General features: G+C 47.7%; 1 protein-coding gene across 7 annotated transcripts in view; it reads left to right on the top strand.

Annotated features, from left to right (window-relative positions):
• Positions 1 to 24,985, top strand: part of MYRF (myelin regulatory factor) — a 137,553-nt gene that overhangs the window by 2,570 nt on the left and 109,998 nt on the right. For 5 of the 7 annotated variants that reach the window (XM_074954649.1, XM_074954654.1, XM_074954652.1 and 2 more), the window contains exon 1: positions 24,679 to 24,804. In XM_074954649.1, the coding sequence (XP_074810750.1) occupies positions 24,759 to 24,804 (46 nt within the window). In that variant the 5' untranslated portion in view covers positions 24,679 to 24,758. Of the gene's footprint in view, positions 1 to 17,410; positions 17,576 to 24,678; positions 24,805 to 24,985 lie in introns of those variants that run through there. The other 2 variants (XM_074954651.1, XM_074954655.1) reach the window with 2 other exon arrangements.

A 24,985-nucleotide genomic window follows, 5' to 3' on the forward strand; every position in this document is an offset into this window, starting at 1 on the left:
ATAATGTTTAATTTCCCATCGTGATGAGCAGCGCTTTCTCTGCAATAGATGCCTTGGGAACTCCCCCCAGCTCGTGTTTTGCTAGAGCCTGGTCTTCATTATGCTAAGTAAAGCAAGCACACTTACATTTAACCAAAAGGCTAACCCCAATTTATCCGTTTTCCCCATATACACAACATACAGACAGTCTGGCTGCAGAGACTTTCTTACTCTGTGGCAAGGACAGTGGCTTTTAATCTACTCTTTCTGGTTACAGTAGCTCTGTGTGATTTGTGTGTTCTGTAGATAGCACATAGATTTTAATACTTTCCTGATAAGGTGATTAAGTAAATAAAATGCCTATAATACTTGCTAGCAAGACATCCTAAGTTAACCTATTGCAAACCTCTGCTAGTTCTGCCTTTTATCAAAGTCCCTCCAGCCTTCCTCCAATTTGCAGAGTTAATTGTTTTCTTTTTTTCTGTCTGTAGCACGGTTTAAGTCTCAGATTCCTTCTTCTGAATATCCCTCCGCACTGCCCCCAGTTTGTCATTGACATCGCCTATCTGAATCTACCCGAAGCTGGGTTTTTGCTAAGAGGGTTATTGTTTCGTTATGTTGCCCCAACCCTCATGTGTTCAGTTTCTCTGCATTTTTTCAGAATGAAGGGACAATCCCTCTGATCCCTCTTCTTTCAGGTTAGGGTGATTTGGGGAGTAAATGACTGTTAGCTAAGTGCGTGCTCCTTCTGTATTGTTCCTTAGCAACAAAAGTTACTAGTCATAAGAGCAGAGGGAAGTAAAAGAGTAATGGATTAAATGGGTAATGTATTAAGTCTGAGGACTCAGTGTAAAAGAAAAACCCAACATAGAACAAACAGGGATACTATTATTATGCGTATGACTAGTGTGGTAGACGCTGTACAAAATGATACATTACATGAACTATTAAACAAGGAAACAGGATAAATAGATTTAACAGTGTGGCAGCCTGCCTAGAGCAAGGCATTATGTGCAGTGAGGTCGATGTTGGTCCTTTCATAGTTAATTAAAGTTAAACTCAAAATTGGCTCTCCGCACCTTTAAACTTGTAAACGAACACAAAAAGTAACCGCTTGGTCATAACATGCAAATGAAGGTCCTGACCCAGCCCAGGTTCTAGGTTAGGACTGAGGAAGTCCTCTACTGGCCCACCTCCACCCACCACCCCTCCTGGGATGAAGCAGGCAAACTTTCTTAATTTGCCTGTGCTTTCCTGATTGGTTAGTGTCTCTTTCCAGATCTTCTAGGCTCATGGAGGACTAAGTCATGTGGTACCCAAGCTTGAGTGGGTTTGTCTCAGGCAGGGTGGTGTCAGGGTGCTGACACTTCCAGCCAGGAGCAGAGAAGGCCTGATAGAGCATTGGTACAAGTAGCAAATAGTCCTTATTGTCACTGAGAGATGACACACACACACACACACACACTCATTCCTCACAAGCAGTGCACACAACCCCTCTTATGCTGTCTGAAGGAATGATCTAGAAATCCACTGCTCATTTTTCACAGATGTTCTCTCCTCTGGTCTTCTATATGAGAGATTGTTCCCCTCTCTAGCTTCCAGCAGGACTGGCACAACCAGGAACTCCACTCTTCCTTTTCAGTAACTACTGTGGAATTTAAGGTCTCTGTATATTCCCACCACCACTCTCTTCCGAGCTGGAGCATCTCATGTCCTCTTGTTAATGTCCAGATTTGCAGTCAACTGAGAAACTAAACTAACAGATGTCAGAGCCACATCTCTTGTCCCTGGGTTACCTCCACTGTTGTCCCTGAATTGTACAAGGTTACATTCCATTGCACATGCTGTGACTGAGCAAGCCTCACTGTCCTGCTGTGAGTTAGGCAACTATTATCCCCATTTTACCGGCAGGAAAAGCGAGGAAGGGAGGTAGTTACTTGCCCATGGTCACATAGTGAGTCTCTCTTAGGGCATGTCTACACTTACCAGTAGATACACTGCAATCGATGTAGCAAGTGTCAGTTTAGCAGGTCTGGTGAAGACACGCTAAATTGATGGGAGAGTGCTCTCCCGTCAATTTTTGTACTCTACCTAACCGAGAAGCATAAGGGAAGTTGACAGGAGATGCTCTTCCGTCGACACAGTGCAGGGTAGCCACCATGGTAAGTGGATCTAACTATGTTGACTTCAGTTACGTTGTTGACATAACTGGAGTTGCGTAAGTTAGATCGATTTACTGCGATAGTGTAGACCGGGTCTCAGATATAGGATTAGAATGTGGGAGTTCCTGGCTCTGAAGCCTGTGCTCAAGTCACTAGATCATCCTCCTCTTGCAGAAAAATTTATAAAGAATCTGTGAAATGGATTGATCAGCATTCTTTTCCCTTCAGCCTCAAGCCCCTGTTGGGGTGTGTCTCCTATGTGCTAGTAATATTCCCTTCCCACCTACTAGAATCCCTTATGATAGAGGCCACTCCTGGCACCACCTCTGCCCCCATGACAGGAAGTTGTGATACACCAGGGATCATCCCATGGGGACTGCAGTTCCTGTTTGCTTTGATCAGTGTTTTACACCCCACTCTTGAGTCAGGGGCTTCACTGCCAAGTAAGATGGTAGGAAACCATATTAATGTGGTGGGCAAAGACTCAAACCCAAATCTCTGTGAGTATAAATCTCTGTGTAACTGGAATTCTGATGAGTTCTCTAGAAAGGAAGCCCCTAGACTAGAACTCTAGTCCCAGAAGTGTGGGGTGCTGGTCTCCCCACATCAAGAGGCTAGTTGTGGGGCTCTCAGCTCCCTCAAGGAGGTGGGTGTGCCAGAGGCAGCATGCTGCCTTGCTGCTTCTGTTCCCACATTCCACTATAGTAGGTTTCTGCTTCAGCATCTCCCTACCAAATTCATGCCCTGTGCTTCTCTCAGAGCCATCTCACTCTGTACCCTGAGCAGGAGGAGAGGGGATGAGGATGCTGTTGGCATAAACTTTGGCTCTTTAAAGGCATATGCACTGGAAAGTCAAAACAAAACCAGGGAGAGAGCAAATCCAGTTCCCAGATGTATATGACTTTTGTCATAGGAAATGGTCCCAGGAGACATCAGGAAATGTACGAACTTGCCTTCAAGCACTTTGCTGTCTCCATTAATGTTGTTTTCATTGCTTCTGTGCTTGGATTCATGTCTTTGTTGTGCCTTTGTTTTCTATTGCAATGTAAGGATCCTGTTTGGGACAGGACACCTGGCCTACTAGCTTCCTTTTCCCACCTGCAGAGACAGTGCTCCTACTTGGGAATGGGGAAGGAAGGGAGATGACAGGTGGGGACTGGACCAGCATTACTCTGGCTGCCAGTCTCTGTTTTCCCATCTTGGTTAGGCCATGCCATGTTTCCTCACTGTCCCCTGCTCCCTCAGGTTGTCTTAAAGTGCCAATAGCAAAGCCTGACTGATCTGAAGCAGGTCTCCTTCTCATATCCACACAAGTATATAAGTCACCCTTCTGGATCGATCTATTCTGGTATCTTGTCTTGGGCAAGGACAGTTTCCTGCTGTACTATGGGAAAGTGACCCCTGACATGCACTATGTCTAGCCAGTCATGCAGTTCTGTATTTGTCCCCTGGCTGGTGGTCAGAAGATTTAGTCATAATAAGCAAAACTGCCCCCGTTTTTAACTCTGGCTCTGTTCTGCAAGATTTCATGATGAAAGGAACTTACTGTATTTAAACTGTGCATTGTATTTATGGTGTAACTGACTGCACTTAGACTGTGGCTCTAGAAGAGTGATCTTCCAATGCCAGACTCTGACATTAGTGGGGTGGGATTTCTGCTCCTCTCATCCCTATGTTTGAATCCCCTGCTAACATGGCCATGCCTTGTTTTGCTTTTCTCTTACATAGGAGGGGTCCGTCCAGCCATTATGTCCATGAGAGAGGGAAATGGTTATTTTGCCACTAGTTTAAATGATTTTGCAAAAATAAATACAATGCAATGTAGGCAAAAACCTCCATCAATTTTGATTGGAGCTCCACTTCTCTGCTGTTTGTCATAGTCCTAGTGAAGTTCTGATGTTCCAAAGTACATGGTACATGGGCAGTACTGGAGGGGCGTTTTCCACTCCCACGTAGCATGTATGTTACTCAACATTCAGACTGGTTTATTGACAGTTGCCGGCGTGGTCTGTCTTGTCTTAATACACACTTTGGGGGCATGGTGCATACAAAGCGCTTGCATCAGAGGTGTGATTGATGGATCACTCCCTTGTACCCTATCACGTCTCAATGCCCATATCAGCATGTCTGAGGCGCCCGCTGGCGGCCACTGTCTTGTGGAGAAGTGACTTCATCTGCGATGCAGAGGCCTCTGCTCCAAGCTCCCTCGCCGAGCTGCTGCAGTCAGAGGTGTAGAGGTCACTTCAAAGCAAGAGCCTCGAGCTTCCACTCCAATGACAGACTCTGTTGATAAATCCAGTGAATGGTTTATGGGTGGTGAGTCCCATCCCCATCCCTGTGGTCAGAATGGTGGCCTTAAGGAGAAGGGATGCTGCTGCCCTTTAAGACTCTTTCAATTAGTCTGGCCTTTTGCAGGAGAGTCCTGTAAGGATAACTGCCTACCTGCCTGGCCTCCCAAGTATGCTGCTGCTCATGTGCAAATGGCAAGAATAGAGGAGCCCAGGTGAAGATTTCTTTATGCCCTAGTCTGCTCACTTTCCCTGTTGCATGTCCCTTGGGATGGAGCCGAGTTACATGGACTCAGTGTTACAGAACACCCAGCTTTGTTCTAATGGGGCCTTTGGGCCCTCGCACTTGGGAGGAGCTTTACCAAAGGATGGTTGCTATGGAGAAAGGTTTGTGTGCAGGAAATCACACTCCTTTTCCATTCCCCATCCCCCCCCCCCCCCTTCAACAGAAGTCAAGGCCACTCTGTGTGGGAAAGCCCCACTGCCTGCTTCTTTCACCCTTTTTCACGTCTTGTGCTGGGGCAGACTGGACCAGGGCAATTTCTAGCAAACTCATTCACCCCACCTGCCTGTTTAGAGTCTTTGTATCACTGGGGAGAAGGCAGCCCCCTTCCATCCAGCCCCGAGCTGCTCCAACTCCCTCTCCTGGGCCTTAGAGAGCCTTCATATGCAATCACTGGGGAAGCAGTAAAGGAGCCCATGTTCTCACACTCACTCAAGAGGTCACTGCCCTTCCCAGGAATGCTGCCTGCTGGATCCCTGCTCCACACTGCCCCAGCATGAAGGCTATAAGGAAACTCAAGCTCTCTTCATGTGCCATTCTCACGTGACTTTTTTGTACCTATGTATGAAAGATCTAAACTAATATTGCTGTAAAGAAAGATACAAATTAATATAGCATATTATATAAAGATATATGTATATAAAGGTTTCTGTATATTGTATAGAGTTGTGTATAAAATGGATGTAGAAGTATGGCTGGTGTATGTGCCTCCCCCAAGCTTGGCCTGGAGAATGGTAGAGCCATATAGTTTGACTGATGTGATGTCTTAAAGGACTGAGCAAGGATGAGAGAGTTGGGAGAAAATAACCCTATCTCTATTGCCAAGGCCCAGGGAACAACCAGATACTACATCATCATTAAAGCTGCCTGGGGGTTTCTGTGGAGAGGCATTCAGATGATGCTGAGGTCATCTCCAGGGCCATGTATCTCCCCTCTATAGATCCCTGGGTTCTGTATCTCTCCCCCATACAGCTCTAGAGCTGATATCTCCTCTTCTCCTTGGAGATACTTGTGGTCCTGTATTTCCTTTCCTCTTCCCAATCCCCTGCACCCACTCTGACCTCTAAGCCTTGTGTCTCTCCCTGAACATACCAGCCTCTCTGTGTCACAGGGCAGCTCAACATGGATCATAAAGGAGAATCCTGATAGCGACAGGAAACTCCATGAGCTAGAAAGTAGAAAATGCAACCTAATTGTCTTCTTCCTAGTAAGGAGGAGTTGACTAAGAACGCGAGGGTTACAGGGCAGTTTGCTGCTAGTGACTATCAGCTATCTGAAATCAACATGCTGAAAAATGGGGTTAACATGAGCAAAGGCAGTAGATTTAAAGAAACAACTCTTTTGGGGAAAAGGTGTGCAGTGGAAAAAAGTATGAAAACCCACCAGTGTGGAAGAATGCTGGAAAGATGCCATCAGAAAGAGGCCGTAATCCTTCTGCAAAAGAAACATGCAGGGTAGAAGTGGTGACCAGTGTAGCTTCACAGAGATCTGAGAGTAAAAGCTCTTCAAGGCAAAGGATTTATCTTAATCGATGCTTGTAAAGCTGTTTGTGAATGTAAAGTGCTGCTCACATTATTTTTAGGAATAATAATAGTAAACCTGTCCTGGAAATGGAAAAGGAGCAAGGGAACCAGACAAGAATACACAGGTAAGGAGAATATGGGGAGCAATCTGGATGAAATCATGCTGCACAAAGGGGCATGAACAGCTGTTAGAAATATATGGGCAGAGGGAAAGAGCTCTAGAAAAAAAATAGCCCCATTAACTCCCTGTGTGAGGGTTAGACTAGAGGACCTTTGTGGTCCCTTTTAACACTATGATTCTATGATTAATAAATCAAGTGGAATAGTTCTCTGAATATTTATTATGGTCATTCCCAGGTGAGACCCAGGGCTGTTGGGGGAATTAATAACTCCTAAAATGACTAAGCTATTGAACTACTTATAAAAATGTCTAACAGAAAAAAGGAGTTTATATTTATATTAATCCATAAACAGGAACAAATAACCATGTAAATATAGCTACTGGTGAGGAAAAATGTGAATATATACAAATCAGGCACTCTGGATGTTAAACATCTTACAGTGTTAAGGGAACTAGCTAATGAAGCACTGACAATTATTTTTGAAAAATGGAGTACTGTGCAGGTACTAGAGAAGCAAATGTGACGACAGATCTTCAAAAAGTAAAATTAAAGGATGATCCTGGCAATTACCATCTGGTAAGTAATTTCTGTTCCTAAACAAGAGATAGTGAGAGCAAAGCTGTAGGGGTTATCGAAGAGATGATGGTATGAAGTGAATACAGGGCAAATTGCACCAAACAAACTTGATAATTGTTAATCAGATTCCAAAACTGGCAGACAAAGTAATAACTAAGGCTGTCAAGCGATTAAAAAAAATTAATTGTGATTAATTGTACTGTTAATAACAGAATACCATTTATCTAAATATTTTTGGATGTTTTCTACATTTTCAAATATACTGATTTCAATTACAACACAGAATACAAAGCGTACAGTGCTCACTTTATATTTATTTTTATTACAAATATTTGCACTGTAAAAAACAAAAGAAATAGTATTTTTCAGTTCACCTAATACAAGTACTGTAGTGCAAGCTCTTTATCAAGAAAGTTGAACTTACAAATGTAGAATTATGCACAAAAATAACTGCGTTAAAAAATAAAACAATGTAAAATTTTAGAGCTTACAAGTCCACTCAGTCCTATTTCTTGTTCAACCAATTGCTGAGACAAACAAGTTTGTTTACATTTGCAGGAGATAATGCTGCCCGCTTCTTGATCACAATGTCACCTGAAAGTGAGACCAGGTGTTCGTATGGCACTGTTGCAGCCGGCATCACAAGATATTTACATGCCAGATTTGCTAAAGATGTATATGTCCCTTCATGCTTCATCCACCATTCCAGAGGACATTCGTCCATGCTGATGATGGGTTCTGCTCGATAATGATCCAAAGCAGTGCAGACCGACGCATGTTTATTTTATCATCTGAGTCAGCTGCCACCAGCAGAAGGTTGATATTTTTTTTTTTTTGGTGGTTCGGGTTCTGTAGTTTCTGCATCAGAGTGTTGCTCTTTTAAGACTTCTGAAAGCATGCTCCACACCTCATTCCTCTCAGATTTTGGAAGGCACTTCAGATTCTTAAACCTTGGGTCGAGTGCTGTAGCTAGTTTTAGAAATCTCACATTGGTACCTTCTCTGCATTTTGTCAAATCTGCAGCAAAAATGTTCTTAAAATGAACAATGTGCTGAGTCATCATCAGAGACTACTATAACATAAAACATATGGCAGAATGCGGGTAAAACAGAACAGGAGATATACAATTATTTCCCAAGGAGTTCAGTCACAAATTTAATTAACGCATTATTTTTTTAACGAGTGTCATCAGTATGGGGATTGGGGATTGGTCCTGCTTTGAGCAGGGGGTTGGACTAGATGACCTCCTGAGGTCCCTTCCAACCCTGGTATTCTGTGATTCTATGGAAGCATGTCCTCTGGAATGTTGGCTGAAGCATGAAGGGGCATACGAATGTTTAGCATATCTGGCATGTAGATACCTTGCAATGTCGGGTATAAATGTCCCATGCGAATGCCTGTTCTCACTTTCTGGTGACATTGTAAATAAGAAGTGGGCAGCATTATCTCCCGTAAATGTAAACAAACTTGTTTGTCTTAGCGATTGGCTGAACAAGAAGTAGGACTGAGTGGACTTGTAAGCGCTAAAGTTTTACATTGTTTTTGAGTGCAGTTATGTAACAATAAAAAATCTACATTTGCAAGTTGCACATTCACAATAAAGAGATTGCACTACATTACTTGTATGAGGTGAATTGAAAATACTATTTCTTTTGTTTATCATTTTTACAGTGCAAATATTTGTAATAAAAATAATTATATAAAGTGAGCACTGTACACTTTGTATTCTGTGTTGTAATTGAAATCAATATATTTGAAAATGTAGAAAAACATCCAAAAATATTTAATAAATTTCAAGTGGTATTCTATTGTTTAACAGTGCGATTAAAACTGCGATTAATCATGAATCATTTTTTTAATCGCAATTAATTTGAGTGAATTGCGTGAGTTAACTGCAATTAATCAGCAACCCTAGTAATAACCTGTGTAGTTGTATCGTACTTAGGAGTTTTTACTAAATCATTTGAGACAGTATTTTACAAACTCTTACTTAAAAATGTCATTCAGATGGTCTTGGCTGTCAGGCCTGTAAGTAGACGAGAGCCATTATAAATGGTAGTGTGTCAGGTGGGGAGAAAAGTGCTAATGGGATGCTCAAAGAACCATTGGTTAGGCCCTATTTTGTATAGTATCTATTTGAGAAGGGTAGATTAATGATTTATGACGCCTCCAACTGAGTTATGTAGCGTTACCTTGATCACTGTGGCTTTTAGACTGGAAGAGATGCCCAGTGCCACACCAGTGGAGTAATATCTGTTGAGTAAACATTCTCTCCTGCAGCAGGTGGCACTGTCTCCCTTGCACTCAACCCACTGCTCTTCCTTATTGCAGAATCACCTCTCCCTTGAGGTTTCAGGCTCCCCGCTGCTCTGAGCCAACAGCCAAGTGAGCAGAGTACTGTTCACTCAGTCTGTGGGAAAGTTCTCTGGGGGCTTGCTGAGGTGGTTCCCTGATTAGGCCCCTGACCAGTGCTCCTGTATCAGGCACTTGTATTCTGTACAAGCATTTTGCAAGGTCACAGTTACAGGGACTTTTTTATATAGAAGAGAGATCCGAAGTTTTCAGAGGTTTCTAAACTGTACTGGTTATGATGCTCCCCTCCCTCAGAGATCTGTTCAGTTGGGCTTGTGATGCTAAGTCAGCCTAGCTGCACAGCAGGAGGCTTATGAAAGAGTAGTAGTAATAGAAATATTCAAAACTCTCAAACAATTCTGAAAGTTACCGCACAGGCTGGAGCTTGGGCTCTGATGCCTAGGGAGTGGGGTGGGCTTCAGAGCCCGAGCTCCAGCCTGTGCAGTAACTTCAAAGCTGTGACTTCAAAGCACTGTTTACATGGTTATTTTTGGAGTGCTAGTGTGAGCCCTGCAAGCCCAAATCATTCTGGTCTGGAAGATTAGCTTCTGCGGGCTGCATAACTGTACCCAGTGTGGCCCCAGTGCATTGAGTGCTAGACTGGGACTCAGGAGGCCTGGGTTCTAATCCTCTGTCTACTGGGTGACCTTGGTTGACCCCATTCCTTTCTAGTGCCTACAGTACAATCAGGAGCTGTGACATACCTGATATAGCTACCAGTGTAGCCACGGTGGCATGGGCCAGCCTTGCCCGACCAGGACCCTGGTCTGTGTTCATGCTGCTCAAGTCTTTGCGGCTGTTGTTACTCGAGCTAATTTTGATTTAGCATGCTCAGTGTGTACGTATGCTGCACTCACACTCCCAGTTGCAATGTAGACATACCTTCTGTGCCTCTGTATCCCCACTGTCTTGTCTAGTTAGATTGTGAGCTCTTAGGAGCAAGGGCTAATATGTACATAGCCCAGCGGGGCCCTGATCTCAGTTGGGGCAGTAGAAACAGGATGCTTCTTCCTCTGAATGCCTCCAACATGTCAGACCTTACATTTAGGTATATTAAGAGATTAGATGTATTAAAACTATTTTAAGTTATTTTTATGGCTCCCTTTGAACCATACACAGCTGGGCTGATGGCAACTACAGCACCTTGCTTTATAGGGGAGATACACAGAATACCTCCAGTGTGGTTTTGGTTCTATATGTACATAAAGAGACGGTATCTGCCACTGTGGAATGGAAGTTTTAGAAGAGGCTGGTTGGAATGATTTGCCTCTCTCTTGTGTGGCTTTGCTACTTGTGAATACTGCAGCCATCCCAGACTCGTGTGGGTAAACCCTTTCTATCACACCATCCCACATTTCCTCTCTCTACCTACACACTCAAGGGGAGGCTTTCAAAAGGCATAAGTGGGAGTTTGGTGCCCAAATCCCCTCACCTTCCAATGGGAGTTAGGTGCTGAATCCCCTGTGTGCCTTTGGAAATCACTCCAGTATGGAATAGCAAAACCACATTTGAATATTGTAGTTTTAAAAAAATTAAAATTCAGAGTTAAGTTGCACAAACCCCGCAGGGCTGCCCCACCCATGTAACAGGGGTTAGGACCATTCTGAAACATCACTCACTTTTCTAACTTTTGAAAGGAACAATGAACGACGCATTTTTGGCCTGACCCAGCTCCCACTGAAGTCAGTGACTCCCATTGACTTCAATGATGGCCAGGGCAGCCCTTTTATGCATGGCATCCTTCGGTGTAGAGCAGCCAACTCCATCGCTCATCAGGTCTTCAGGGTAGAATGGGGTGCTGTGGATACTGCAGCCAGTATCTGAGGACTGAAAGTTATTAAGGTAGCTAATTGTTTTTATGTGGAGGGGAAGTCACTGGGCTGTGGAATAAGGTAAGTAGATAGGGGTTGCATGGGACAGATTGGGCTTTGTGTCTTATAGCGGAAGGGTTGAAGAGGAGGACATTGTGGACTGCATGTATGGGATATAATTCATATTTTATGGTCTCTTGACTACAGAGGGTAGGAGGGGTGGGGAGGGCCTGGACTTTGGTCTGTGTACGGTGGGCTGGAAGGGAGATGTTTCAGCTGGCTCGTAGAGGGAGAGTGAATTGGTGGAGGGCATCTGGTTGGTTAGGTGGCTGATGTAGTGGACTGGCTTTTACTTGAGTGCATTGAGGGTTTCTGCTATCACACTGATAGGTGCGGTGGTAGATGAGAGCTACATTGTCTCACTCTGTTGGTATTGGAGGGCATATGTGGGGAGGCATCCATGGCTCCTATTGGAAAGAAAGGGAAGGTGGGTGTAAAGACATCTCAGAGACAGACGTGTTGGGTTAGGGATTCAGGGGCCAGGGCAGAGTAGAAGCTTATGGAACCTTAGCTTATGAACGTTGCCTGCTTTTTGTAACTGCGCTGTTCTTAGGAGGTTCCTTCTGTTGAACTTACAGCGTTGTCAGAGCCACCCTTCTGTGTGGTGTCTTGAGTACATGACAGTGTGGGAACCGACAGGAGGAAGTGCTGGAGCAGTAGAGGGGACAGTGTCATTCACTCCCAGGTCGTTGGCCTCCTTGGCTTTCACACGTTCTAGTTAGCAATGATTACAACACAGGTGACGTAAAGTACATCCGAGAATACCTTCATCCTGCACCATGGGAACAGCCCATCTCCACACAATGGAGAAAGAGGCTGAGAGAGGAAATAAACCATCCATAGCTCTCTGCCTCGTGAGAGCATTCCCTGCTGGTGCCAGTGAGGCACTTCCATTCTTTTCACTCGGAGTCTGACGCTCCCCTCCCATGGCACTGTCACAGCACCTCAGCTGCTGAGAGCACTCCCTGACGGTCCGCAGAACGAACTTGTGGTAAGGGCTGGACAAGAGGATCCAGACCAGAGAGCAACAGTCTGTAAATCTCCACAGTCTCATGCCCGTGAGGAACCTCTCCCTTTTGTGGGATAATGAATTAAGCACCCAGTTAGTATCACTGGAAAACAGGAGCTCACAGCTGCCCTGAAGGTACAGTCTGCAGTCACTATATAAGTTCTCACACCAGGGCATGCTGATATCTTGCCAGATTTCGTGGTCTCTCTCATTGTCTTTGTCTTCATATCATTTCTGCCCTTCAGGACGCTGTCTCTGCTCGGCCTCCCTCAGCATGCCTTCTGCTATATGGATCTCTCCCTCTCAGGCACTCAGATTTCACGGTGATGGGCAAGCAGCCTTATAAAATTAAAGTTGGATTTAGTTCTTTTCCTCCCCACCCCCATCTCTCTCTCTTTCTGTGCGTGTGTGGGTCTCTCTCTGCGCTGCCTGATAGCTTTTATCTCTGTGTTATAGCATCCCTTGGCCTCAAACACTGCTGCAATTCTTCCCCTTGTCAGCGAGCATGGTTATTATGGGAGTCCCCGGCCAGCTGTGCGGAACCCTTCCATTTCATAATGGAGGTTGTGCAGCCACCTAAACAAAACCCTGCTTGCTTGGGCTGCCTCTCACTAGTGCTTCAGGCAAACTGGGACTCCACAGCGTCTCTTCAGGAGCCTTCGCCCCAGCCCCAGGGGGGCAAAGAAAACTCAGGATCCTCACTTCCTATGAGCAGCATTTGTCTTCAGAACACAGTGCAAGTCGCATCCCTTTGGGCAGACGGTTTTGGAGCAGTCAGGCAGAGGCACCTAATCCCTCTCGGAGTGGGCTCCTTCAAGTCAGAGATTCAGAGCGTGGGTGCAAAAGGAGAACAGCCGTACTCCATTCACAGACAGTCCCCATACTCCGTTAGCAACCACAGCAGTGGACCCCACGGACATTCCCCTATAGGGCCAGTAGTAATCAAAGCCAGGGACGGTGTCCCTCAGCACTTTGAACGGTTTATAGCAGGGGTAGGCAACCTATGGCACATGTGCCAAAGGCAGCATGCGAGCTGATTTTCAGTGGCCCTCACACTGCCCGGGTCCTGGTCACTGGTCTGGGGGGCTCTGCATTTTAATTTAATTTTAAATGAAGCTTCTTAAACATTTTAAAAACCTTTATTTACTCTACATACAACAATAGTTTAGTTACATATTAAAGACTTATAGAAAGAGACCTTCTAAAAACGTTAAAATGTATTGCTGGCACACAAAACCTTAAATTAGAGTGAATAAATGAAGACTCGGCACACCACTTCTGAAAGGTTGCCGACCCTTGGTTTATAGCCATAAAGTCATCAGCATCTTTATTCACAGCCCATGATGGAAGGGCACATGTGCACGTGCCAGCTGAAAACACACACACACACGAGCAAGCCTGTCAGTAATCCACCCCTGAATCCGCACACAGGCGAATGTACACTAGTATGGACAGGACAGGCGGGCACAGTCAGGTCTGTCCAAGCAGAGGGTCCTTCCATAGGGGCGGTCTGGTTTGATGTGGACCTCCCAAGTGCTGGGAATGAAAGTCCATCTATGTAGGGACACCTCACTGGCTAAATCTGAGCTCCCCGCCCTGAGACCCCCATGCCCACTTGCTGGCTGAGACGGAAGCAGAGCTGGGCTTATTCTGTTATCTCTTCTCAGCACTGATAGGAACTGGGAACTGCACTGATAAATCTCCCACTGGTTATTCATTAACCACGAATGCCTGTCCCTGAGATGGCAAAAATTACACCATTGATTTAAAAGAAATAAAAGGAGGTCGCACAAGGGAGTGTGTCCATCTGTGCTGGGGCTGTGTAGAAGTGTCCCACTAAGGGGGGCTTGTTTATGTGTGGAGGTTACAGGATGGAGGTGCATGAGCAGCAGTTTGCAGATCACATGCAGCTGTAAGATAACTTATTGAGTGTGGGTCTTTGAACATGTGCTCAGGGTAGGATGCCGGAGCAGATTAATGTTGAAAGATGGAAAGTGCCAATTGCCAAGTATTATTCATTGGCGCTGTTACTGTCTACTACAGAACTGACCCCACCCAGGAAGTGGCATTTCCAGTGAAAGGGCACAGAGAAGCAGCCACTGCCCAATAAGGCTCTGAGACTAGAGTAATTCTCCATGGGCCCCAATACATCTAGCCACTGCCGGTTAGGAATGAATTTGCAAGACTTCCAAAATGGCAGTCGCCGTTGCAGGGGAGATCCCATTCCTTCACTTGTTGCTGATCATCTAGTTCTTCTTATTGGTAAACAGTCATTGGCCTGGCTTTATATATAGAGAGAGAGTAAATCAAACGATGAATTCACACTAATGTGGCTCTTTTGGGTAATGTTGATCGCTAATTTGGCTCCTGAACCACTGAGTTCTCAGTATCACTGCTCTAGGTTGTCTAAGTTTTTACTAGTGTGCTACACGCCTGTTCATATGTGAAGAACCTACTGAGGGATAAGTCAAATGATTTGTCTTGATTGGGATAAAAGCTGTTTTTAGAACATGATACCTATGATGCTCTGACTAACACATTCTGAGGCAAGTTGTACTTGCCTAAGTCTTCAAGTTGACCAGCTAGTGTGTGCCGAAGTACAACTGGCCTCATCTGCTCTAGAGTTTTATAACATACTAGCTACCATGTTCTTAAAAACACACACAGTTTAGCCTAATCCAGATGTACCCAAAGAAGGGCCTTTTGCATTTGCTTCTGGAAGTGGGTAAGTCAGTGCTCATTCTTCGCTCTTGCAGGAGTGAGTTCCCTACTCCAGCCCAGCTCCTGGGAAAGTTTTGTCTTTTGCACTCCTGGTCCCGCCCCCTTTATTGATCAACAGTTTGATTGATCCAGTGGACTATAGTGATCATGGGAGGCTCATGGCTGCAGAAGCCAAGGCAATCTCTTAGATAGCTAGCACTTAGTGAGAGGTTTTGAATATCAGGGCAGAGACCTTGAACTGGTCCTGGAGTCAGTGCAAAGAGCAGATTACCTGGGTGTTCTGTTCATGGGGACTGTGCTGCTCAGCAGTCAGGCTGTTGTGTTTTGTATCAGCTTTTTCAGCCACTTCATTCCTAGAGAATTCCCACAAGACCATCATTAGTAAAGAGCTAAGGCAGATCCTGTGCAATTGCCATTGACGCAAACCTTCAGAGTCCAGGAAATAAACAGTTACAGTCTAAGCCAAAGCCCAGTTAAGTTAATGGGAGTCTTTCCTGTGACTTCAATGGGCATTGGATCAGACTCTAAATCCATATGTGCCTAAAATGTTAAACAAACAGGCACACACACTCGCTACATCCCACGGTAACATTAACTCAAGAGACATCCACAGGACCCATCCAAACTATTTCATCAGCTGCAGCAACCTTAACTGTGCCCCCCCGGGAAGCGCCACACAACATATGTCAAGCTATGGTGTGACAGAGTGCAGCGTGCAAACAGGGGCGTCTGCACTCTGATCACTCCAGTGTTAATTAGTTCCCCTTGAGAAAGCTGATGGGGTGGTAATTAGACAATCAGGCTGGCTGGCTGGCAAGTCTAAGGAGCTCATTACCCCATCAGCCCAAGGCTGATAGGAAGGAAGGAAGTGCGGGAGGGACCTCTGTTCCCCTTGGGTCCTGGGGAGAGGGCCAAAAGTGCTGTTGTAAATAGACTGTTGCACAGAGATTGTTGTAGAAATGGTGGAGGGGGCTTAAAATAACAAGAGACGGTGAAGGCACAGCCGCTGGAGTATGTGCCCTTTCTGTGGGGAGACGGTGGAAGGAGCCATGCCCAGTGACATATGGTCTTGCTCAGGGGTGAAAGTAAGATTAAATTCTTGCCGGTACGGGGCCCAGGCCTCAGCCGGAAGGGGCAGGGCTGGGAGTCAGCCTCCCCCAGCCAACCCATCCACGCTACCTGGCCTGCACTGCCCGGGGCTCCGGCGGCGATTTAAAAGGGGCTGGGGCTCCTGGCCACCTCCAAATCACTGGCCCAGGGGCAGCTGCCCCTTTTGCCCTCCCCCCTCTTCCCTCGTCGGCAGCCCTGGGGGGGGGCAAAAGGGGCAATGAGGTTAAAGTGCTGCTGCGGCCCATACCGTACCGGCCCATACTGGCCCACTTTCCCCCCTGGTCTTGCTTCTTTCAACCCAACAGCTCTACTCCCCAAACACCCAAGTAGCGATATTAAAAGGGGGAACTCTGCTCTACACTCGGCATGCTAATTTATAAGCACAACACTTTTCTTTCTCCAGTTGTGTGTCAGCAACACAACGAACCCATCCCATAACGAGTAATGAGCTGTGGCCATGGGGTCACAATAACCAGCACTGACACAGTAGCAATGCCCCTCGCTCCCAGTTCCCAGACAGGGTTACAATGACCCTCACTCCTCCTTCTCCAGCAGGTAAAAGGAGATTCCAGGGATCTATAGTATCTATTTACATCCCCACAGCTTGGCTTAGTGACTCCAGCTCCTCTGGCCCCGCTGAACCCTTTCAGCTGGAAATAGACATGGGCATACCCATAGGCTGCTGTTATAGGCTGGTGTGCCCCACCTTGGTGAAGGTGACATCAACAGCCTTGTACCCGAAGGAATCCCCTTTAGCCACTCTACAGGGAATGAGGACCCTGCCCTGGTTTGGTGATGAGACAGCAAGAGGAAACAGGTCCAAGGGCTCTGAGGCTCTGGCTCTGTTGGAAAGGCCTGGCCGTTCCCTGGGATTTGGAGGGGGTGTTTAATTATTTTTTTGCTGTAATTCTGGACTTTGAGATTTAGTGCTGAAGGGAGCAGCACCCACACCTTGGGTGAGTAATCCCCCTCCCTCCTCCTGGCTTGCACTCAGAATCAATGTACCTGACATAGAGGGAGCAGTGTTTACAGACAGCAGGACCTAGAGGAAATGAGGAAGGGAGTGTGTGTGTGAGGGAGGGAGAAGGATGATGGAGGAAGACACAGCTTGCAAGAGAGAAAATGATGGAGGAAAACAGCAGAAGGGAGAAAAAGAGCAAACAACATGCCATGAAGGGGACTCTGGAGAAAAGCAAAGAGAGGCACCCGCTGGGGTGACCCTAAGGTCTGATCCCATGATTAGACCCTCACAGGGTTTACTTTTTAGGTTACAGTGGTGGGTTAAAGCAGCACCACTTAATTTCACAAGGTTAAAAATCTCTCCTAGAGCTCATTTGTTAATTACACAATAACCCCTATGTAATGGCAAGTCCTGGCATGTTCTGGAAGTGACTCTTCTCCCTCCTTTCCACAGCGGCTAAAACTGGGCTCATTCCTCACCCTCTTCAGGACCCTGTGCACAACACATCTCTTACCCTAAATCAGATCCAGAGAGAGTGAGCAGCAGCAGTTCCTCTTCAGGCCAGGGATCATGATGAAGGCCTCTGGGCAATGCTGGAATTCGCTCAAGTAGAAGAAGGTGAGCAAGGGAATGAGGGTTTTGCCTGTTTCAGGAAATGGGGAGAGAAGAGTGAATGTGGGTAAAAAACTGAGTGAGACTGAAGTTGGCACTTGACTGGGACTAAGTCTGAGGAATTAAAACTAGGTCCACTTTCTGGGTGAAGTTGGGAAGTCACTGCATCTATCCTTTGCCTCAGTACCCCAACTGTAACTTGGGGGATAATACTTCCCTATCTTAAGGACAAACTCCATTAGTGACTGTGAGGTGCCCCTGATGCTGTGGTGATGAGGATCATACAATACACTGATAAACAGAACCTAGCAGGTGCTCAGATACCATGGTGATAAGCTCTGTACAAATACCTGGCGAGGTTGATACTATTGCCCAAAGTCACCAAATTATTCCATAAATTATTTCTAAGTCACTGGCCTGGTTGTTCTTATAACAACTCTGTAGAGCAGACACCAGAAACCAGCATGTGTTTATCCTGCATCTCCAGGGTACAGGCTGAATGTATGCTCAGAAGTTACTATGTAGGAGGACACTTAGCCAATGGTTAATAGTTACTCTCTGTTACAGTTTGAGTAGTTAACAGGATACTCTCAAAGGGCCTTTCTTCATTCTTAAAATCTCCTCTCCTCTCCGTTTCTAGTCAGCAGGGTAGCGCACGACTGCTCTGTGGCACATGCCTGTGTACTGTGTTAGGGGTACAGGGCTCTGCACACTGTTATTGGGAATGTGTGCATGGGGGCTGAGCAGTGCACACTGTCAGGCTGTAGCGTTTCTCGTGGGGGCTGAGCAGTGCACACACTCGGGCTGTAGCGTTTCTCGTAGGGACTGAGCAGTGCTCACTGCTGGGCTGCAGCGTTTCTCGTGCAGGCTGAGCCGTGCACAGAGCTGGGCTGTAATGTTTCTCGTGAGCGCTGAGCAGTGCACACCCTCGGGCTGTAGCATTTCTCGTGGGGACTGAGCCATGCATACTGCCAGGCTGTAGCGTTTCTCGTAGGGGCTGAGCAGTGCACAACGCTGGGAGGTAGCATTTCTCATGGGGGCTGAGCAGTGCACACAGCCAGGATGTAATGTTTCTTGTGGGGGCTGAGCAGTGCACAAAGCTGGGCTGTAACGTTTCTCTTGAGGGCTGAGTGTGCACATCCTCGGGCTGTAGCATTTTTCGTGGGGGCTGCGCAGTGCACACAGCCAGGCTGTAACGATGCTGTGAGGGCTGAGTGTGCAGATCCTCGGGCTGTAGCGTTTCTCATGGGGGCTGAGCAGTGCACACTGCTGGGCTGTAGCGTTTCTCGTGGGGGCTACGCAGTGTATACCCTCTGATTGTAACATTTCTCATGGGGCTGAGCGGTGCACACTGCCGGGCTGTAGCATTTCTTGTGGAGGCTGATGAGTGCGCACTGCAGGGCTGTAGGGTTTCTCATCGTGGCTAGGATGGAGGCTCTTTATTTTCCATTTAAAACAAATTACACTGAGGCATTTGCATTTGGGGAAGTGTGGGGGCGAATCCCATTGAAAGAATTACAAAGTCTGCAAACAGAAGGGTATAAAACCCAAGGTGGATCAATACTATTGCCAACCTGCCCTAAAATCTCTTCAGTATCTTCCGACAGTTTTAAACTGCTCCCTGACAGATTGTCACAACCGACAGGAGTTCGTTCTCCTTCCGGCTGGGGCTGTTTACAGGGTCTCTTCACTGCTTGACGGTCACTAGCAAAGTGACCCACAATAACCTTGATCTCCTGATGTAGCTTTGTCACACTTGGTTAACTGAAGCCAAGACTACAGACCCTCCTGCAAATTGTCTCCTGCCTCCCAGTTCTTCACAGGAGAGTCAGTGGGCTCCGGGGAGCTCCTGGAATTTCCCAAGCCCTGGCTGACCCCCACACTGGAATTGCAGCCAGCTAGCACGATCACCTAACATATTTTCTCCCAAATGTTCTCCCCTCTTTCCTGCCTGTCAGTCTCCTGGTCCTACATGACAATCTATGTCGCTCCTTTCCTAGCATTCGCAATGACAAGGGAAACTGAATTGCCTTCTTTGCCAAGTTTGGGGGTCTTGCAGGAAGACCTGTGGTCAGGAGGAAGAGCTGTGTGCAGGGGATTAAGCTAAAGATTTAATTAACTGAATTCTTGGTGCAAGGACTGTGCAGGATAGGAGTGAGGCTTGCAAGTGGTCAGTGCCCAGCATTGGCCTAGCTGTGCTTCCGTTGAAGTAAATCGTCTAATGAGCCACTGGTTTCAATGGGGGGCACAGTGGAGGCAATGTCCATTAACAGCATGTGGAGTTAATGGCCAATGCAGAGCTCTCTGGAAAATCCCACCCTAAATCTATGTCTGGCCTCTAGAGAGGGGACTCCTTTTAGGACAGGGAGTGGATTGTCAGCTGGTGGAAAACAGCATTGTCTCTTTGACTTCAATGCAGCTACACTGATTTCCATCAGCTGAGGATCTGGCCTAGAGTTTGGGTCCCTTGGCAGAGCGGTAAGGGAGGGAGTGAAGCCCAGATCTAGGTGAATAAGAATGTAACAGTGGCCATACTGGGTCAGATCAATGGTGCATCTAACCCAGCATCCTGTCCTCGGACAGTGGCCAATGCCAGGTGCTTCAAAGGGAATGAACAGAACAGGGCAATTATTGAGTGATCCATCCCCTATTGTCCACTCCCAGCTTCTGGCAGTCAGAGGCTAGGGACACCCAGAGCACGGGGTTGCATCCCTGACCATAGAATCATAGAATATCAGGGTTGGAAGGGACCTCAGAAGGTCATCTAGTCCAACCCCCTGCTCAAAGCAGGACCAATCCCCAATCAAATCATCCCAGCCAGGGCTTTGTCAAGCCTGACCTTAAAAACTTCTAAGGAAGGAGATTCTACCACCTCCCTAGGTAACGCATTCCAGTGTTTCACCACCCTCCTAGTGAAAAAGTTTTTCCTAATATCCAACCTAAACCTCCCCCACTGCAACTTGAGACCATTACTCCTTGTCCTGTCCTCTTCTACCACTGAGAATAGTCTAGAACCATCCTCTCTGGAACCACCTCTCAGATAGTTGAAAGCAGCTATCAAATCCCCCCTCATTCTTCTCTTCTGCAGACTAAACAATCCCAGTTCCCTCAGCCTCTCCTCATAAGTCATGTGTTCCAGACGCCTAATCATTTTTGTTGCCCTTCGCTGGACTCTCTCCAATTTATCCACATCCTTCTTGTAGTGTGGGGCCCAAAACTGGACACAGTACTCCAGATGAGGCCTCACCAATGTCGAATAGAGGGGAACAATCACGTCCCTCGATCTGCTCGCTATGCCCCTACTTATACATCCCAAAATGCCATTGGCCTTCTTGGCAACAAGGGCACACTGCTGACTCATATCTAGCTTCTCGTCCACTGTAACCCCTCGGTCCTTTTCTGCAGAACTGCTGCCTAGCCATTCGGTCCCTAGTCTGTAGCTGTGCATTGGGTTCTTCCGTCCTAAGTGCAGGACCCTGCACTTATCCTTATTGAACCTCATCAGATTTCTTTTGGCCCAATCCTCCAATTTGTCTAGGTCCCTCTGTATCCTATCCCTGCCCTCCAGCGTATCTACCACTCCTCCCAGTTTAGTATCATCCGCAAATTTGCTGAGAGTGCAATCCACACCATCCTCCAGATCATTTATGAAGATATTGAACAAAACCGGCCCCAGGACCGACCCCTGGGGCACTCCACTTGACACCGGCTGCCAACTAGACATGGAGCCATTTATCACTACCCGTTGAGCCCGACAATCTAGCCAGCTTTCTACCCACCTTATAGTGCATTCATCCAGCCCATACTTCTTTAACTTGCTGACAAGAATACTGTGGGAACTTGGCTAATAGCCACTGATGGACCTGTCCTCCATGAATTTATCTAATTCTTTTTTGAACCCTGTTGCAGTTTTGTGCTTCACAACATGCCCTGGGAATGAGCTCCATGGGCTGACTGTGCGTTGTGTGAAGAAGCACTTCCTTTTGTTTGTTTTAAACCTGCTGCCTGTTAATTTCATTGGGTGACGCCTGGTTCTTGTGTTATGAGAAGGAGTAAATAACACTTTCACTTTCTCCACACCCCTCCTGGTTTTATAGCCCTCTCTCATCTCCCCCCTTAGTCGTCTCTTTTCCAAGCTGAACAGTCCCAGCCTTTCAATCTCTCCTCATGTGGAAGCTGTTCCAAACTCATCATCGTTTTTGTTGTCCTTCTCTGTAGCGTTCCCAACTCTAATATCTCTTTTTTGAGATGGGGCGACCAGATCTGCATGCAGTATTCCAGGTGTGGGTGCACCATGGATTTATATAGAGGCAATATATTTTCTGTCTTATTATCTATCCCTTTCTTAATGATTGCTAACCTTCTGTTCGCTTTTTTGACTGCTGCTGCACACTGAGCAGATGTTTTCAGAGACCTATCCACAATACAGACATCAAGGGGCAGATTTTCAAAAGCACAAATCCTGCCCCATTGAATGACTGCCTTTCAACATCTCCGTTCTCTTCTCATCCGGGAGCCCCATAGTAGAGTGATGAAGTGCAGGATCTGAATGAACAGGGACCTGCAGGGCAGAAACGGGGTTCCACTGGCAGGACAGGGAGCTGGTGGGGGTAAAGTCCTCCTCAGCCCCCTTTTGCCCATGACACATTGTCCCAATGCTTAACACGATCATGGAAGTTTCTAAAAAACAAGAACAAATCAGCCAACCCACCCACAAACAGAAGAATAAGGGAGAGAAAAGTAACTGAAATAGCAGAGAAGCATGTGAGGCACTTGCTTCTGAAGGGCCAGATCCAGCCACCTGCACTCACACCGAGTAGCAACTTAGTCTGCACGCAGCTGTGTTACATGAGAAGTACGTAGCTACTCTTTGTGAGTAAGGGTGACTGGATCTGGCCTTAAACTATCAAACAACAGCCCAAATCTCCAAGCAGAAACAGAGGGAAATAAATAAATTCATTAGAATTGGTCCTGGCCAATCAAGAGCTTGTTCTGTGTGTCATGAGGTTCAGGGGTGTCTAATTCCAAGGCTCTGGTTCAAAGTCCATCACTGCATGTGGGGAACCCTTCATTACATCCAGATCCAGCTTTGGAGGAGCATTTGGAGCTGGGTTTTGATTCAGGCCTGTGGCTAACATCAGCCTCCGCAGAGAAACGTTTTGCTTCCTCCCCGGGTGCATGCAGCTTGTGTTTGTGGGCAGGGGGAGTATGTGTGTGGGGAGGGGGGATGGGATATAATGGAGAATAACAATTGTCTTAATGGAAAGAGGGGGGGGGGAAAAGGCTATTGAGCTCTTGCTTTCCAACCCCAAAAGAATAGACCTATTACTATCCCCAAACCTCAGCCCCCTCCCCGCTCCCCAGAGAAGAATTGGTCACTGCACAGCTGTGTGAGAGAGAAAAATATATTTATATATATAAGAGAATCTGCCCTTCTGAATTGGTTTGTGGGGATGGACAAAACCTCATTGTGTGCTTTATCTGCCCAGAAGATAATGGGCCCACAGTCTTCTGCTGGCAGGGGCTCTGCCTTTGGTTAACTGTGGTCAGATAACTGTAACTTCATTTAGCAACTGTAACTGCTATGTTTTTTTGAGGCATTATTATTGATTGTGGACACATCTGGGGCAGAAAACCCAAATTGCCCCCCCCCCCATGGAAAGAAAGAAAGATGACCGGTTTTAAGAATGAGGATTGGACCCATGGGCTTGTGCGGAGGTCTCAAACCGTTTGTTTTCGGCCTCTTGCTGTTACATTTCACTTGTGATTGGCAAAAAATAATGATCATGTTAATGAGGCTCTTGTCTGTAAAGGGGGCGTCTAGGAACGATTGTGTCTTTCTTTCCTTCCGGGTCTTCTTCCTAGGGCTGGGAGCTGAGTGCTCAGAACCTAAGCGGAGTGGCAGGACACTCAGGCTTTCTCTCATGACACTGATTGTGATGGAGGGGTAAGTAGTTTGTGTGGAACATGCAGAGGGCATTTCTGAAAGTGACAAATCGGTTAGTAGTGTCTCACCTCGGGAGGTGAAACTTGGGCCATAAGGCCAAAGGTCTGACTGGGCTTTCTCAGATCTCTTTGTGAACTAGCTCACGTTCTCGTCCCAAAACACACGCTATTTTTCAGCAGGGCTGGCAGTCTAGCTCCTGTCAGCGAATCAATGCAGTCCAGACTCCCTCATAGAGCCTACAGTGTGGGCAGGCTAGTGTTTGTGGGTGACCCTACAAAGCCCTGTGTTCAGTCCAAACCCCCAACCCCCAAACAACTCTACAGTAAGGAGACAGTGTGGGCAAGCTGGTGTTTGTGAGTGACCTTACATTAACAAAGCACCGTGTGCAGCCCCTCCCCTACCACTGTTCCTGACCTTAACAAAGCAGTGGGCTTAGCTCAGCCCGACAAAGGGCAAGGCCAGTAACAAACCAGCGCTTGTGGTTGACCTTATTAAAAAACAAACAAGTTTATGCAAGCCACCCTACAATAACAAACGGTGGGAGAGGGGGTGTTGTTATCCAGAGTCACTGGGGGTGTGCGGACCTCCCAGAGCTATCCTACAATAACAGCATCCCTCACTGGCGGGGAAGGGGGGAATGAGGGTCCCAGCCCCCGTGGGGGAGCAGGAATGACAGGCGCTGTGCAGGCTTAGGGGGCAGGAGCGTGGGGGGAGGAAGGTGAGCGCGGCTGCCCCCGGGAAGGCGGCGGGACAGTCCCAGGGCGATGGAGGGGAGCGGCCCCCGGTTCCCCCCGGCGGGGTGCTTGCATTGCCCGCGGCGGCCGGCAGAGGGGCCCGGCCGGGCCGGACCGGGCCGGGAGGCGGAGCGGCGGGGCCGGAGGGAGGAGCCGCGCGGCGGGCAGGGCGCCCGGAGCCAGCCGCCCAAGTTGAGTGTCAGGGCTGCTGCTGTTTCTCGGAGGCCGATGGGCAGCTGCCGGGGCCGGACGGGGCCGACACCCCCCGGGGGGAGCCGCGGCGGCTGCTGAGCGCTCCGCAGAGGGGCGCGCTCGGGGTCGCCGGAGCCGGGTCAGCCGGGGCGCGGGGAGCAGGCGGGAGAGCGGAGCGGGGCACCCGGAGCGCTCAGGGGCCGGTCCCCGCCGGCGCTGCGCGGCCCGAGCCCCCGGGCGTCCCCTCTGCGTGCCCGGGGGGATGCCCCCCTGCGGGCTCGGCCACTAGCCCGGCAGCCCGGTGCATGGCCCAGCTATGGAGGTGGTGGATGAGACGGAGGCTCTGCAGCGCTTCTTCGAAGGTGAGAGACCGCGGTGGGCAGCCCGGGACCCCCGGCCAGAGCGGGGCGCAGACACCCCGCAGCCAGCACCTGGCCGCAGCCCCGCACCGGCCGCGGCCCAGGTCAGCAGCCCCCCCCCCCCCCCCGCATCCCCACTGATCCCACACGTCTGCCCAGGCACCCGAGAACACGACCCACCTCG

This window comes from Natator depressus, chromosome 6 (genome assembly GCF_965152275.1).
Source record: "Natator depressus isolate rNatDep1 chromosome 6, rNatDep2.hap1, whole genome shotgun sequence".
Taxonomy (NCBI): domain Eukaryota; kingdom Metazoa; phylum Chordata; order Testudines; family Cheloniidae; genus Natator; species Natator depressus.